At 46.1% G+C, this 18170-nt stretch overlaps 1 protein-coding gene across 1 annotated transcript in view; it reads left to right on the forward strand.

Moving 5' to 3' along the window:
• Positions 1-1662: 1662 nt before the first annotated feature.
• The window catches only part of LOC145360801 (cholesterol side-chain cleavage enzyme, mitochondrial-like), a 28469-nt gene continuing 11961 nt past the window's right edge, over positions 1663-18170 (forward strand). The window contains exons 1-5 of the mRNA XM_080216252.1: positions 1663-1850; positions 9106-9261; positions 10565-10764; positions 14991-15194; positions 16986-17146. Of these exons, the coding sequence (XP_080072378.1) occupies positions 1801-1850; positions 9106-9261; positions 10565-10764; positions 14991-15194; positions 16986-17146 (771 nt within the window). The 5' untranslated portion in view covers positions 1663-1800. The remainder of the gene's footprint in view (positions 1851-9105; positions 9262-10564; positions 10765-14990; positions 15195-16985; positions 17147-18170) is intronic.

The raw sequence follows: 18170 nt of genomic DNA on the forward strand, positions 1-18170 counted from the left end.
CTGCAGTCCATGTGCTGTGGGTTGACCCACAATGCCATTAGGGAGGGAATTCCAGGATTTTGACCCAGCGACTATGAAGGAATGGCAATATATTTCCAAGTCAGAATGGTGAATGATCTGGAGGGAAGTTTGCAGGTGGTGGTGTTCCCATGTATCTGCTGCCTTTGTCCTTCTAGATGGAAGTGGCCATGGGGTTGGAAGGTGCTGTCCAAGGATCTTTGTAGATTCTTGTGCATCATGTAGATGGTACACTCCTGCTACTGAGCGTCGGTGATGGAGGGAATGGATGCTTGTGGATGTGGTGCCATTCAAGTGGGCTGCTTCGTCCTGGATGAGTGTTGTTGGAGTGTTTTTTTGGACTCCTGACTTGTGCCTTGTAGATGGTGTATAGGCTTAAAGGATGAATATGTGATTTGATTTCATTGGTTTAGGATAATCATAATCAAGTGGCAACAGCGTGTATGCCATCTACAAGATGCATTGCAGAAACTCACCAAGGTTTCTTCGATAGCGACTTCCAAACCCACGACTTCTACCATTTAGAAGAGAAGGGGCAGCAGGTATATGGGAATACCACTCCGTAGAAGATTCCTGCCAAGCCATCCACTATTGTGACTTGGAAATATATCACTATTCCTTCATTGTCGCTGGGTCAAAATTCTGCAAATCCCTCCCTAACAGCACTGTGGATGTACCAACATGACATGGACTGCAACACTTCAAGACAGCAGTTCACCACCATCTTCTCAAGGGGCAATTAGGAATGGCCCAGCCAATGACACCCACATCCTGTGAATGAATAACAAATATCTGTAAACACCCAAATACAGCCATGCCCTTACACTCTAGAACCTCACCCACCACCTTCTCAAGGGCAACTGTTTAACGTTTATTTATTAGTGTTACAAGTAGACCTACATTGACATTGCAATGAAGTTACTGTGAAAATTCCCTAGTCACCATGCTCCAGTGCCTGTTCGGGTACAGTAAGGGAGAATTTAGCACGGCCAACGCTCCTAGCCAGCGCATCTTTCGGAAAGAAACGGGAGCACCCGAAGGAATCCAACACAGGGAAGAACGTGCAGTCTCCAGACAGACAGTGACCCAAGCCAGGAATCGAACCCGGGTCCTTGGCGCTGTGAGGCAGCAATGCTAACCACTGTGCCACCGTGCCAGGATGGGTAATAAATGTTGACCTAACCAATGACATCCACATCCCAAGAACAGCTTTTTTTAAAAAAATTGCAAATAAATTTGATTATATGGAAATGCCATATCTTATTCATAAAGTTGTAAGATCACATTTAAAATGTGGAATAGTGACATTTAAAATCTGTGGGAAAGTGCTACATAGTTAACTGCCTTTGACCACTTATGATGTTGCTCAGTATATATTACCCTCTGGTGAGAAATGTAAATCAAAGACTTGTAACCTATCACCTAGTGATATTGCGTCAAGACCTTTTTTTTTCGGAGCAACGCAGGAAAGACCCGAACATTGGCTGACGCCGTTGTAGAGTGAGGTGTCTGAGGAGGGTTATAAAGAAAGGATAGTGGAAGGCAGTTGGACCTCCCCAGGCAGCCAGTGCCAGGATGATTAGGCTCGGTGTATCTTGCAGGCTTCACGGTCGCTGGACTCCCTTCTCCAACATGTGGCAAATCCGCAGAAATCACCTGGGGACCAATGAACCCCACGTCTCCTCAGACCAGACCCTCAAGTCCTACGATGCCTTACCCGGAGACTGGAGGAATAACTGGGTCAGCGCCTACAACTTCTGGAAGAACGGAGGGATCAAGAACATGCACAATCTCATGCTGAAGAATTTTAATAAGTATGGTCCGATTTACAGGTAGGTGACTAGCAATGGGACACATTTGTACCGGACAGGTACAAGGCATGAATAATTTTTGTAAAGACTAAATTACACTGTTAAATATGGCACATTTGTTGTGTAGGATTGTGGATTGTACATCGATTTCAATTTATGCGCAGAACTTTGAAAATAAACTTCTGTCATCTGGACATTGCGAGGGGAGGCTGTGTAGAGTGTACTTGCTGAGCCCTCTGCTTCCAAGCGACTGCGGGGGGAAAATACTGCCCCAGAGGACAGGAGAGATTCTGGCTGATATTTGGCAGTACCAATATTTTGTCAACTGGTGGATCTTAACCCTATCTTTCCACCAGTGTTGAAACTACCTAATGCTGTACAGAATAGTAAAAAGTCTCACCACACCAGGTTAAAGTCCAATAGGTTTATTTGGCAGCACCAGCTTTCGGAGTGTTGGCCCTTCACTCATGAAGGAGCAGTGCTCTGAAAGCTCCTGCTACCAGATAAACCTTATGGACTTTAACCTGGCATTGTGAGGATACTTACTTACCCCAGTCCAACGCCGGCAACTCCATATCATGGCTGTATACAGAATAAACTGTTAATGTTTATTTATTAGTAAGCTTACATTAAAACTGCAAGGAAGTGAAAATCTCCTGGTCACCACACTCCAGCACCTGTTCGGAAACACTGAGGGAGAATATAGCATGGCCAGTGCACCTAATCAGCCCGGCTTTTGGAACTGTGGGAGGAAACTGGAGCACCCAGAGGAAACCCACGCAGACACAGGGTGAATGTGCAAACTCCGCACAGACCCGAGCCAGGAATCGAACTCGGGTCCCTGGCACTGTGAGGCAGCAAATGCTGACCACTGTGCATGGGTCTCTGAAAAATTATTTTTTTGATGCATTGATCAATTAAACTGTAAGACTTTAGAGCAGTAGGCCATTCAGCCCATCAAGTCTGCTCTACTATCCAATGAGATCATGACTGATCTGATGTGATAATCCTCAACTCCACTTTCCCACCTTATCTCCATGATACCTCATTCCCTTACTGATTAAAACTCAATCTATCTCAGCCTTGAACATACTTAATGACCCACCATCTACAGCCCCCTGCGGTAAAGTATTCCACAGATTCATTGCCTTCTGAGAGAAGAAATTCCTCCTCATCTCTGCTTAAATCTCTTACTCTGGGATGATGTCCTCTGGTCCTAGACTGTTCCACAAGGGGAAATTTGCTGGAGTTGTCTGACAAATTTACTGGAGTTCTATGAGGATGTGTCAAGGGCGGTGGATAGAGGAGAGCCGGTGGATGTGGTCTTTCTGGATTTTCAGAAGGCGTTTGACAAGGTACCTCACAAGAGGTTATTGCAGAAGGTCAGGGGACATGGAGTTGGGGGTAGGGTGTTAGCGTGGATAGAGGACTGGTTGTCAAATAGGAGGCAGAGAGTGGGGGTCAATGGGTGCTATTCGGATTGGCGGTTGGTGACTAGTGGAGTGCCTCAGGGGTCAGTGCTGGGGCCTCAGCTATTTACCATTTATATAGATGATCTGGAGGAGGGAACCTAGTGTATGATGTCGAAATTTGCTGATGACACCAAGATTGGTGGAACAGCAAATTGCGCAGAGGGTATGGAGAGTCTGCAGAAGGATCTAGATAGGCTGGACGAATGGGCCAGGAACTGGCAAATGGAATTTAATGTTGGCAAGTGCGAGGTTGTCCACTTTGGTAGGAATAATGGTAGGAAGGATTATTACTTACGTGGAGAAAAACTGCAGCAGGCGACGGTGCAGAGGGACCTCGGGGTCCTTGTGCATGAGTCGCAAAAACCCAGCCTGCAGGTGCAGCAGGTGGTCAGGAAGGCGAATGGGATGCTGGCCTTCATAGCGAGGGGGATTGAATATAAAAGTAGGGAGGTCTTGCTGCAGCTGTATAGGGCATTGGTGAGGCCGCAGCTGGAGTACTGTGTGCAGTTTTGGGCACCGTACTTACGCAAGAATATTTTGGCCTTGGAGGGAGTGCAGAGGAGGTTTACTAGGCTGATGCCGGAGTTGAGGGGGTTGAGCTATGAGGAGAGGCTGAATAAACTAGGCTTGTACTCGTTAGAGTTTAGAAGAATGAGGGGAGATCTCATTGAGACATATAAGATGATGAATGGGATGGATAGGATAGAGGTGGAGAGACTCTTCCCGCTCAGAAAGGACAGTAGGACTAGGGGGCACAGCCTCAAGATAAAGGGGGTGCGGTTTAGAACGGAGTTGAGGAAGAACTTCTTCACTCAAAGGGTGGTGAATCTTTGGAATTCTCTGCCCGTTGAAGTGGTGGAGGCTACCTCGCTAAATATTTTTAAGACGCGGGTTGATGGGTTTTTGATAAGAGAGGGGATTAAGGGTTGTGGGGAGAGGGCGGGAATGTGGAGCTGAGCCACGACAGATCAGCCGTGATCTTGTTGAATGGCGGGGCAGGCTCGAGGGGCCAGGTGGCCTACTCCTGCTCCTTTTTCTTATGTTCTTATGAAACAACCTCTCAGGATCTACCCCATCAAAGCCTCCTGCGAACCCTGGGGTGGGGGGGGGGGAATTTTCCTGTCCCTTCCGCCACGGGTATCATAGTTGGCAGGGGCAGACCATGCAAAGGTCCTTGGGGGTGAGCACAGCTGGAAAATTCCACCATACATGCCTCAATAAGGTGGTCTGTCACTCTTCTAAACTCCAGTGAGTACAGACCAACCTACTTAATCTCTCCTCATAAGATAGTCCCGCCATACCTGGGATCAACCTAGTGAACCTTCTCTGGACTGCCTCCAAATAATTATATTTAGAAACTTCCCACCATGGAATTTTAACTGGCTGCCTTGCAGTTGCGGTCGGTGCAGACTCAATGGGCTGAAGGGCCTCTTTCTGCACTGTAGGATTCTCTATGCTCTCTTCTGTATGCTCACCTTATCCTTACAACCTTTTTTGAGCAAGAGCATAATGTTTACAGTTCCCCAATCCCTGTGATGGCACAGTGGCGCAGGGGTTAGCACTAGTGCCTCACAGCGCCAGGGACCCAGGTTCAATTCCAGCCTCGGGTCACTGTCTGTGTTGAGTTTACACATTCTCCCTGTGTCTGTGTGGGTTTCCTCCGGTTTCCTCCCACAGTCCAAAGATGTGCAGGTTAGGTAGTTGGGCCATGCTAAATTGTCACTTGGTGTCAGGGGGACTAGCTGGGTAAATGTTTGGGGTTATGGGAAAAGGGCCTGGGTGGGATTGTAATCAGTACAGACTCAATGGGCCAAATGGCTGCCATTTGTATTGTAGGGATTCTATGTGACACCTCCCCTGAGTCTCGGGAAGACTGAAATGTTTTAGTCAGTGCCTCTGCAAATTCCACTCTCATTTCCTTCTGTCGTCCTCGGGTTTGGATCTCATCCAGTCCCAGTGCCTTTTCAAGTTCAAAAACCAACAGTTTATCCAATACCTCCTCTTTATCAATTTTAACCGCTTCTGGTGACACAGTTTCTTTATTTGTCACCACGACCTGAATAGCATCTGCTTCCTTGATAAGGACAGATGCAAAGTATTCGTTAACAGCTGAGTCATGTTCCCTGCCTCCTTGTGTAAGCACCACCCCTGATCTCCAATCAGCCCTACTCTTCCTCTTACCCACTTTTTATTACTCATTATTTGTGACTCTAGAAGACTTTGGAGTTCCTGTTTACATTGGCTGCCAGTCTTTCCTCATAATCCCTCTTTCTTCACTGATGTACTTTTCACCCTTCTGTACTCAGCCTGGTTCTCAATTGTATTTTCTACCTAACTCCTCTCAAAAGCGCACTTTTTCTTCTTTATCGTGATTTCCTTTAACATGCAAGGATTTGTTTGCCCAAACTTTGTCCTTTTAAGAAATATTCTTTGACTGTATCTGAGCCATTACTTTTTTGAGGTCAGCTCATTGTTTGCTACAGATTTCCAGCAATCTTTGGTACAAGTCTACCTGGCATAGATCCATTCTGATTTGATTTGATTTGAATCATAGAATCCTACAGTGCAGATGGAGGTCATTCGGCCCATCAAGTCAGCACTGACCCCAATGGTTAGGGAGCATTGACCCATACAGGCGCCAGAGTATGGCAACTAGAGGAATTTCACAGTAACTGTGTTGCAGTGAGAACATAAGCCTCACTTGTGACTAAGAAATAAACTTCAACTTTAATTCCACCAGGCCCTATCCCCATAACCCCATGCATTTACCCTAGCTAGTCCGCTGACACTAAGGGGCAATTTAACATGGCCAATCCACCTAACCCATACATCTTTGGATTGTGGGAGGAAACTGGAGGACCCAGAGGAAACCCACGCAGACACAGGAAGCATGTGCAATATCCACACAGACAGTGACCCAAGCCAGGAATCGAACCCGGGTCCTTGGATTTGATTTGATTTATTACTGTCCCCTGTATTGGTGGTATACAGTGAAAAGTATTGTTTCTTCTACACTATACAGGGAAAGCATACCATTCATTGCATAAGCAGCGGAGGAGGAGGGAGCGTGTGGGAGAATGTAGCATTGCAGTCATAGCTAAGGCGTAGAGACAGATCAGCTTAATAGACCACCAATCTTCATGCATTCACATGTCTGCAGTGCAACCATTGTAGACTTCATTATTTTCTGCCTTGTTCAAACTCCTCCGATTAATTTACTATTCTCTGAGGTACCCCTCAGGTTCCCACCTCCCCGACTAACTAATTTAAACCACCCCCAACCACACTAGCAACTCTCCCTGCGAGGATATTAGTCCCAGCCCTGTTACGGTGTTACCCATCTGGCTTGTACAGATCCCACCTGCCCAGAACCAGTCCCAAAGCTCAGAAATCTGATGTCTTCTGTCCTACACCAATTATCCAGCTGCAGTTAATCCTCCTATTCCAACACTCACTAGGATATGGCTTTGGGAATAATCTAGGGATCAATGCTCTTGAGATCCTCCCTCATTATTCCTTCCTAATTCCCTAAAATCCCTGTCAGGAACTTATTGCTCTTCCTGCCTATGCTATTGGTACCATAAGACTGTAAGATATAGGAGCAGAATTAGGCCATTCAGCCCATCAAATCTGTTCCACCATTCATTCATGGCTGATATGTTTCTCAACCCCATTCTCCCGCCTTTCGCCAGTAACCTTTGATCCCCTTAGCAATCAAGAACCTAGCTACCTCTGAATTAAATCACTCAAACTCCACAGATTCACCACCCTATTGGTTTTAAAGGATCATCCCATTACTCTGAGGCTGCACCTTCAGATCCTAGTCTCTCCTACTAATATAGCACAGTGGCACAATGGTTAGCATTGCTGCCTCACGGCGCCAGGGATTCGGGTTCTATTCCCGGCTTGGGTTATTAACTGTGTGGAGTCTACGTGTTCTCCCCGTGTTTGCGTGGGTTTCCTCCGGGTGCTCCGGTTTCCTCCCATAGTCTGAAAGACGTGCTGGTCAGGTGCATTGGCCATGCGTAAATCTCCCTCAGTGTACCCAAACAGGCGCCGGAGTGTGGCAACTAGGGGATTGTCACAGTGACTTCATTGCAGTGTTAGTGCCTTGTTATGACACTAATAAATAAACTAACGAAACTAAACTAATGGAAACATCTTCCCACGTCCACTCTATCCCGGTCTTTCAGTATTCTGTAAATTTCAACGAGATCTCCCCTCATCCTTCTAAACTCCAATGAGTACAGACCCAGAGTCCTAAACACTTCTCATACATCAAGCCTTTCATCCCAAGCATCACTCTTGTGAACCTCCTCTGGACTCTCTCCAAGGCAGCACATCCTTCCTTAGATACGGGGCTCAAAATTGCTCACAATTGTGGACCACATTCATCTGCCCCCAGAAAGATGTCATGCAGCTGCTCTGTGTCATCCTTGACCCTGCCACCAGGGAGGCAACACATCACTCCGGATCCATGAAAAATTAATTCATGGGGCGTCGCTGGCTGGCCAATATTTGTTGCCCATCCCTAGTTGCCCCTTGGAGGACAGTTGAGAGTCAACCCTATTGCAGTGGCTCTGGAGTCATATGTAGACCAGACCAGGTAAGGACGGCAGATTTCCATCCCTAAAGGACATTAGTGAGCCAGATGGGTTTATCCGACAATGGTTTCATCAATAGATTCTAAATTCCAGCTATTTTTTATTGAATTCAAATTCCACCATCTGCCGTGGCGGGATTCGAACCCGGGTCCAGGGGTCGAGTTTCACATTAATGGCCTAGTGATAATACCACTAACGCATCACTTCCCCTTAATATGAGGTAGGTCCATTCAAAAGTTTGATTTCCTGTTCCAGAAATTGTCAGATCTCCTGACTATGGAATCCCTTCTCACTATTGCTGTCCCATTCTTCTTCATCCCAGATTCTGGGATTGCCACACACACGGTGTCATAGACTTGCCCCTGGCTGTGCTCCATTGCGTAGCCATCAGCCTCACCAGTATCCAAAACGGAAAACCGATTAGCAAGCAAGATAGACTCAGGGGACTCCTGCTTTACTTGCCTGGGTATCTTAGACTGCCTGGTGGTCACCCATTCCTTTTCCACCTACACACTCTTACCCTGCGGTGTGGCCATCTCCCTAAACGTGCTACCTACCTAGTTCCCTGCTATCTGCCATTCTTGTCTGGTCCGTCCTACATATGACTCCAGAGCCATAGCAATGTGGTTGACTCTCAATTGCCCTCCAAGGGTAACTAGGGATGGGTGATAAATGCTGGCCAACCAGCGATGTTCATATCCCATGAATGAATGTCTTCTTTCCTGCTGCCATCAGACTGTTGAATAGACCTACCTCATATTAAGTTGATCTTTAATCATAGATCATAGAATCCTTACAGTGCAGAAGGAGTCTGCGCCTCAATCCAACCCAGGCCCTATCCCCATGACTCCAGGCATTTTACCCTAGCTAGTCTCCCTGACATTATATTATAAGTTGAGATGGAGAGATAAAGTTTAGTGAGGTTGCCAGCCATGGGAGTCAGAGTGGGCGGACATTGGGATGGTCTGTTAACCCCAGGTGGGATTTTACAAGTTTTGCAAGGAGCGAGGCGGTGAAATCCAGCTGCCAACTCCAATTGGATCACTGAGACACGTGCTGCCTGATGGAAGTGAATTTTGTCATCCATCTGGCATGAGATGAAATGATAAAATACTCGTTTTGAACCTTGTTTATGTTCAATCCATTTTATGAAATCTGCTACTGAAACTTTTATCTCGTGCACTTCCTGTTCATTTGCAGGGAAAAGATCGGTTACCAAAATAGTGTCAACATCATTAACCCTGAGGATGCCGCGATTCTGTTTAAATCTGAGGGCCCTTTCCCAGAGAGGTTGAAAGTAACTCCATGGATGGCTTACAGGGACCACAGAAAAGAAAAATACGGAGTTCTATTGAAGTAAGTTTGAACTTTTGGCAAACTAGTTGCTTCCACGTTTGAAAACAGAGATCTTGTTAGCTTAAATATATGATACAAATATTTGCTTAAATCTTTAAAAGCTAGATTCCAATTCTCTTCCTGCACAAATTTCATCTGTTTTCATTGTTAGTTATTTTGGAACAGGTTGCTAGTTTGCCACCTGAAGCTCCAACAGCTTGTGAGGTGTTACTCCCCATCATACATACTAAAAAATCTTACCACGCCAGGTTAAAGTCCAACAGGGTTATTTGGAATCACGAGCTTTAGGAGCGCCGCTCCTTCATCAGGTACTAAATTGCCCCTTAGTGTCCACTTACCTGATGAAGGAGCAGCGCTCCGAAAGCTCGTGATTCCAAATAACCCTGTTGGACTTAAACCTAGCATTGTAAGACTTTTTAGTATGCATGATGTGGCAATTTAGCATGGCCAATCCACCTTACTATGACTTCATTGAACAGCAGTGCAGACATGATGGGCCGAATGGCCTAATCTTGCTTCCACATCTTATGGTCAAGGCCAGGAAGAAATCTGTGAAGGAGAAAAAGGATTTTGAACTTGTTGCATAGGCAGATTGAGATAGCAGCCAGGGAGATGCATAAATGGGCAATGGAATTTCCAATGAGTTATGATTTGTAAAGGGTGCAACTGAGGGAAGTGTAATAGAATAGAAATAGAATTGACATGGTACCTTTCAGAATGTCAGGACACCCCATAGAACTTGGAGCCAGTCGAGTATTATTGAACTGTAATCCCTGCTGTAATGTATGAAATGAGGTTGCCAATTTGTGTATAGCAGGCTCCCTCAAACAGCAATGAGGGAATGGCCAGATAATCTGTCTTAGATGTGGGCATTGGCCAGAACATAATTCCTCTTTCTTCTTCGAATAAAGTTTACAGTTTATTTATTAGTCAAAAGCAGGCTTACATTAACATTGCAATGAAGTTACAGTGAAAATCCCTTAGTCGCCACAATCTGATGCCTGTTCGGGTACACTGAAGGAGAATTTAGCATGGCCAATGCGCCTAACCAGCACGTCTTTCGGACTATGGGAGGAAACTGGAGCACCCAGATGAAACCCGCTCAGACACGGGGAGAACATGCAGACTCCACACAGACAGTGACCCAAGCCGAGAGTCGAACCCGGGTCCCTGGCGCTGCGAGGCATCAGTGCTAACTACCGTGCCACCTATCTATCCTATGATTCTTATTATTGCAGACATGTAACATACTACTTCTGATGTCCTATTGATGACCCTTCTTTGTATTGTGGCTGTTTTACAGAAGTGGGGAGGAATGGAGAAGAGATCGACTGGTTTTAAATAAAGCACTGATTTCACCCCAGATTGTCCAGAAGTTTGTGCCGCTTCTCAACGAGGTGGCATTGGATTTTGTGTGCCTGGTTTACAAACAGATTGAGAAGAGTGGGAGGGGTAACTGGACAGCAGACCTTTCAAATGACCTCTTCAAATTTGCTCTGGAATGTAAGGATTCATTCTTTAGTTTCGTTATTCCTCACTTTCTCTGCCTATTGTAGCCTTCAGAGCAATTCAACAATATTCAGTTATGTCGATCTAAATTACCATGCTGCAACTTTCATTGAGAACGACATTTTAAGAGATCAGTGTTTATTTGTTTATTTATTTATTAGTGTGACATGTTGGCTGACATTAACACTGCAGTGAAATTGCTGTTAAAATCCCCTAGTCACCACACTCCGGTGCCTGTTCAGGTACACTGAGGGAGAATCTAGCACCTAACCAGCATCCGCAGTATTTTGCTTTTATCTGTAAACTCTGTCTGTGGTCCCCACTCGATGTCCCACTCTTGTCAAGTAATGAAAAGTTTATTTATTAGTGTCACAAGTAAGACTTAGATTAACACTGCAATGAAGTTGCGATGAAAATCCCCAAGTTGCCACACTCCAGCGCCTGTTCGGATACACTGAGGGAGAATTTAGCATGGCGAATGCGCCTAACCAGCATATCTTTTGGACTGTGGGAGGAAACTGGAGGACCCAAGGAAACCCACGCAGACATGGGAAGAATGTGCAGACTCTTTCAGGCAGTCATTGAATCCCTAGAGTGCAGAATAGGCCATTCGGCCCATCGAGTCTGCACCGATTCTCTGACGGAGTGTCTTACCCAGGCCTTCTCCCCCATACATTTCATATGGCCAGTCCACCTAACCTACACATCCTGGGACACTAAGGGGCAATTTAGCATGGCTAACCCAGCTAACCTGAACATGTTTGGACACTAAGGGACAATTTACCATGGCCAATCCACCTAACCTGCACATCTTTGGACACTAAGGGACAATTTACCATGGCCAATCCACCTAACCTGCACATCTTTGGACACTAAGGAGCAATTTAGCGTGGCCAATCTACCTAACCTGCACATCTTTGGACACTAGGGGGCAATTTAGCATGGCCAATCCACTGAATCCGTGATCGTTTGACTGTGGGAGGAAACTGGATCACCCGGAGGAACCCCACGCAGACATGGGGAGAACGTGCAAATTCCACACAGACAGTGATCCAAGCAGGAATCGAACCTGTGTCCCTGGCGCTGTAAGGCAGCATGCCACCCGCTTTAACAGGCAAATCGAACTTCTTTGACATGCACCAAATGTCATTGGCTACTTGAGAGTGGGACTGTATACCGTCCGGCTGATGAAGCTTCAGTAAAGCACACCTGAGCCTATTTTTCTGGCAGCGTAACCATGCCTCAACATGCCACCCCAGACAGCCTCACAATCGAGACCACATCAGCACACCACAAACCTCCAGAGGACCTTGCTGCAGAGCAGTCAGCACTCAATGTTGCACTCGTCTGCATCTGGCGAGCTCCAACAAGAATACCCATTTGGAGAGCACCGGTTCTACTTAAATGAAATTAAACCAAAATATTGCAGATGCCGGAAACCTGAAATAAAATCAGGAAATGCTGGGAAAGCTCAGCAGGTTTGGCAGCGTTTGTGGAGAGAGAAACAGTCAACACGTCAGGTCCATATGATTCTTCTTCAGAGTTAAAGAGAGGGAGAGGTGATGGTCTAGTGGCATTATTGTGAGGCTATCAATCCGGAAACTCAGTTAACATCCTGGAACCCAGGTTTGAATCCCACCAGGGTAGATGGTGGAATTTGAATTCAATAAAAAAAATCTGGAATTAAGAATCTACTGATGACCATAAACTCATCTGGTTCACTAATGTCTTTTAGGGAAGGAAATCTGTCATCGACACATGAGTCCAGAGTCACAGCAACGTGGTTGATATTCAACTGCTCTCCAAGGGCAACTAGGGATGGGCAATAAATGCTGGCCCAGCCAGTGACGCCCATGTCTCCCGAATGAATAAATTTTTAAAAATGTGATGGATTTTACACTCTTTAAGAGGGCTTGGAACATTTGGCGCAAAATAGTTAGTGATAGGTTGGGAGCTAGGAGAGATTGCGCAAGAGTCATACTGAAAACACAGAGCTAAACAGATTGGAAACAGGCCCCTTAGCTCAGCTCATCCATGCTGACCAGAGTCCCAAATTGAACTAGTCCCATTTGCCTGTGTTTGGCCCCCAGCCCTCTAAACCTTTCCCACCCATGTACCTGTCTAAATGTCTTTTAAATTTGCTATCGTACCTGCCTCTACCACCACCTCTGGCAGCTCATTCCACACACGCACCACCCTCTGTGTGAAAAATTGCCCCTCAGGTCCCTTTTAAATTTTTCTCATCTCATCTTAAAGCTGTGCCCTCTAGATTTGGACTCCCCTACCTTGGGGAAAAGACGTTGACTCTTCACCTTATTGATGCTCCTCATGATTTTGTAAACCTCCATAAGATCATTCTTCATCCTCCTACACTCCAGGGAAAAAAGTCCCAGCCTATCCAGCCTCTCCTTATAATTCAAACCTTGCAGTCCTGGTAACATCCTTGTAAATCTTGTTTGCCTCCTTTCCAGTTTAATAACATCCTTCCTCTAACAGAATGACCGGAATTGTATACAGAACTCCAAATGTGGCCTCACCAATGTCTTGTACAGTTGTAACTTAACGTCCCAACTCCTGTATTCAAATATCCTTTAAATATTGTCACTGTAGCCACCACTACCATCTCCTCTGGCAGCTCATTCCATACACACACTCACCTTTCTGTGAAAAAGTTGTCCCTCGGGTCCCTATTAAACCTTTCCCCTCTCACCTTAAATCTGTGCCCTCTCATTTTGGACTCCCCTACCCTAGGGAAAAGTCCTTAGCTATTCACCTGACCAATGAAGGCAGGCGTGACAAACGCCTTCTTCACCACCCTGTCTAACCCTGTCACCATGATGTGGAGATGCCAGCATTGGACTGGGGTGGGCACAGCAAGAAGTATCACATCACCAGGTTAAAGTCCAACAGGTTCATTGGATAGCACAAGCTTTCGGAGTCTTGCTCTTTCTTCATCTGAAGGAGGAGCGAAAGCCCGAAAGCTCGTGCTACCAAATAAACCTGTTGGACTTTAACCTGGTGATGTGATACTTCTTAGTGTGCTAGCCCTGTGAGGCTATTTTCAAGGAACTATGTACCTGCACAAAGATGCTTAGAGCACAGAATAAAGGGACTATTAATGGCAGTGTTAAGGACTAAAGAGGATGCTAATAGCAGCATAGAGAAAAGATAGCAGAATGTGTTAATAGGGGAACAAAGGCCAGTGCTCAGTGTGCACCCCACCCCCCCAAACACTGTAAAATCTATCACATCGCTAACTCTCTTTAATTCCGAACGAAGAGTTACATGGACTCTGTTTCTCTCTCCACAGATGTTGCCGGACCTGTTGAGCTTTCCAGCATTTAAACGAGTCCAATGTTCAGATACACATGTGCATCAATGTTTGCTTTTGACCTGGTTTTTGCACAGCAGGGTACAACCAATCTTGCTGCATTGTCTATCCATTTTAGAGGGAACCATTCTTCCCCCTTGAAAATCCACAAGACCGTAAGACAAAGGAGCAGAATTAGGCCACTCGGCCCATCGAGTCTGCTCCACCATTCAATCACGGCTGATATTTTTCTCATCCCCATTCTCCTGCCCTTTTCCCCATAACCCTGATCCCCTTATTAATCAAGAACCTATCTGTCTCTGTCTCAAAGACACTCAATGACCTGGCCTCCACAGACTTCTGCGGCAAAAAGTTCCACAGATTCACCATCCTCTGGCTGAAGAAATCTCCCCCCATCTCTGTTTTAAAGGATTGTCCCTTTAGTCTGAGGTTGAAAATCGAGCCCATTGCACCTTTCCTAATGTCATTAAAACTGAATTACCAGCAATCTTCAATCACCAAACATCCCCAATGTCACACTGGTTCATTAAGAACCAGTACAATATCTCCATTGTCCACATCTTTGTGGTGCAGCACGGTGGCACAGCGGTTAGCACTGCTGCCTCACAGTGCCAGGGAGCCGGGTTTGATTCCAGTTTGGGTCACTGTCTGTGTGGAGTTTGCACATTCTCCCCGTGTCTGTGTGGGTTTCCTCCGGGTGCTCTGGTTTCCTCCCACAGTTCGAAAGATGTGCTGCCTAGGGTGCATTGACCGTGCTAAATTCTCCCTCAGTGTACCCGAACAGGCGCCGGAGCGTGGCGATTAGGAGAGTTTCACAGTTTCTTCATTGCAGTGTTAATGTAAGCCGACTTGTGACACTAATAAATAGACTTTACTTTTGTACTTACAGCCGTTTGCCATATTTTATATGGACAGCGTCTTGGTTTACTGCAAGGTCACCAAAACCCAGCATCGCAAAAATTCATCGACTCGGTGACATTGATGTTCAGCTCCACGTCACCAATGCTTTTTATTCCGCCTGGAGTTCTGAAATCAATCAAATCGAAGATCTGGAATGATCACATCACAGCGTGGGATACCATTTTCGCACATGGTGAGAAAATTGGGACGCATTGTTGTTAAAATATAAATTAACAAGAGCAATCTGTGAATTCGATCACTGAATCCCTATTTCCCGTCACATTTTGCTTGGTTATTTCTATTTTCCATTTGGTTTTCTCCTTCCATCGTGTTTGTGCTACCTTTTCAGTTGGGGGAAGCAAGACAGGCCAGGACACAAATTTTTTTTGTATATGTTTGGCAACTCTTAAAGTTTATTTATTAGTCACTAGTAAGCTTGCATTAACACTGCAATGAAATTACTGTGAAAAATCCCCTAGTTGTCACACTCTGGCACTTGTTTGGGTACACTGAGGGAGAATTTAGCACGGCCAATGCACCTAACCAGCACGTCTTTCAGATTGTGGGAGGAAACCCACGCAGACGCGGGGAGAACATGCAGACTCCGCACAGACAGTGACCCAAGCCAGGGATTAAATCCTGTGCCACTAAGAATTGGACCTTGAGCTGTTCCTCTGCCCTTCTGCATTTAAACCATTGTTTTTCTTTCTACTGATCTCAAAGTACTCTCACCGATCTGTAGGGATTCTATGATTCTATCACTAGTTATCCAGAGACCCAGGGAAATGCTGTGGGGTCCCTATTTCAATCCCATGCAACATTCGGTCCATCGCGTCTGCACCGACCACAATCTCACCCAGACTCTATCCCCCTAACCCCACACATTTACCCGGCTAATCCCTCTAACATATGCATCCCAGGACACTAAGGAACAATTTAGCACAGCCAATCAACCTAACCTTCATAGAATCCTACAGTGCAGAAGGAGGCCATTTGGCCCATCGAGTCTGCACTGACTATAATCCCACCCAGGCCCTTTCCCCAATAACCCCATGCACTCACCCTAGCTAGTCCCCCTGACACTAAGGGGCAGTTTAGCATGGCCAATCCATCAAACCTGCACATCTTTTGGACTATGGGAGGAAACCAGAGCACCCGGAGGAAACCCACACAGACATGGGGAGAATGTGCAAACTCCACAGAAGCAGTGACCCAGAGAGAGCTCGGAATCAAACCCAGGTCCCTGGCACTGTGAAGCAGCAGTGCTAACCACTGTGTTACTGTGCCACCCATCTACTGATGAAACCATTGGCGATTTTTTGAAAAACCCACCTGGTTCACTGATGTCCCCTTAAGGAAGGAAATCTGCTCTCCTTACCCAGTCTGGCTTACAAGTGACCCCAGAGCCACGGCAATGTGGTTGACTCTTAACCCATGCAAGGAGAATGTGCGAACTGTGACAGTGACCCAAGCTGGGAATCGAACCTGGGTCCCTGGTGCTTTGAGGCAGTGGTGCTAACCACTGTGCCACCTTGCCACCTAGAAGATCACGGCCAAGGCTTTTATCAATCAGGTTCAACACAGCTAATAAGCAGTGCCTCATGAGGAACAAGTGATTGAATTATTCAATGTAAAGAGTATAAAATATGATTAGTGATGATTAGGCTGTTAATTAATTTCAAAACTCCTGTCTAGCAATGAAATTCACCCCGTCTGCATGGATTCTCCCCTGTGTCTGTGTGGGTTTCCTCCGGGTACTTCAATTTCCTCCCACTGTCCAAAGATGTGCAGGTTGGGTGGATTGTTCATGCTAAATCGACTCTTAGTGTCAGGGGAACTAGCTAGGGTAAATGCATGTGGTTGTGGGGATAGGGTGGGATTGTAGTTGGTGAAGACTTGATGGGCCGAATGGCCTCCTTCTGAACTGTAGGGATTCTATGAAATAGTTGCTCTTTGATGAATCCTTTCTGTTTCTCGTTCGTAGCAAACACCTTCATACAAGAAACATACAAGCAGTTCCACCAGGGATCCAAAAACAACAAAGGATATTCTGGAGTTCTGGCAGATCTGCTTTTGCAAGGCAGTCTCCCACTGGAAGATGTCAAAGCCAGCATTACCGAGCTAATGGCAGGTGGAGTTGACACAGTAAGAGGAAGTTATTTTATCACCTGACTATGATCTGCATGGCGAATCACTATTTGACGTCCCAATTGGACTCGTTGAATACGAGCTCCCTGGGGATTGGTAATTAGCCAACCAGGTAGAGCTTGTATATCGAGCCCTGTATAAAGCAAGACCCTGAGAGGGTCCATTTAGTCCCAGCTGGGACCTGTTGTGTTCACCACAGGCTTGTGATTATTGTTTATTTTCATAAAAGCACTGTTCCTTAGGGTGGCACAGTGGTTAGCGCTGCTGCCTCACAGCGCCAAGGTCCCGGGTTCGATTCCCACCTTGGGTCACTTTGTGCAGAGTTTGCACATTCTCCCTCCTATCTGCTTGGGTTTCCTCCAGGTGCTCCAGTTTCCTCCCACAGTCCGAAAGACTTAGGTGCCTTGGACTTACTGAATTCTCCCTCAGTGTATCCGAACAAGCACCGGAGTGTGGCGACTAGGGGATTTTCACACACAGTAACTTCATTGTAGTGTTAACGTAAGCCTACTTGTGACTCTGATGTCAGGAACAGTACATAGGAACATTGGAATTAGGAGCAGAAGTCGGCAAACTCAGCCCTTCAAGCCTCCTCCACCATTCAATCCGATCATGGCTGTTCTCTCCCTGTTCTCAAATCCACCTCCCCACCTGTCCCCCGTATCCCTTTATCCTTTTTTTTATTAGAAATATATCTATCTCCCTTATGAAACCATTCAATGATTCAGCCTCCATCGCACTATGGGGCAGCAAGTTCCACAAACTCACCCCCCTCTGTGAGAAGTAGTTCCTCCCCATTTCAGTTTTAAATCTACGTCCTCTCAACCTATACCCGTGACCTCTTACTCGAGATTGCCCCATAAGAGGAAAGATTTGATCTACATTTACTTTACCAATCCCTTTTAATATTTAATCAGATCCCCCCCCTCATCCTTCTAAACCCCAGCGAGTATAAGCCCAAACTGTTTAATCTCTCCTCAACCTTTTCGTCCCCGGAATCAATCTGGTGACCCTCCTCTGA

Source organism: Carcharhinus amblyrhynchos, chromosome 32 (genome assembly GCF_965287045.1).
Source record: "Carcharhinus amblyrhynchos chromosome 32, sCarAmb.v2.hapA, whole genome shotgun sequence".
Lineage (NCBI taxonomy): Eukaryota > Metazoa > Chordata > Chondrichthyes > Carcharhiniformes > Carcharhinidae > Carcharhinus > Carcharhinus amblyrhynchos.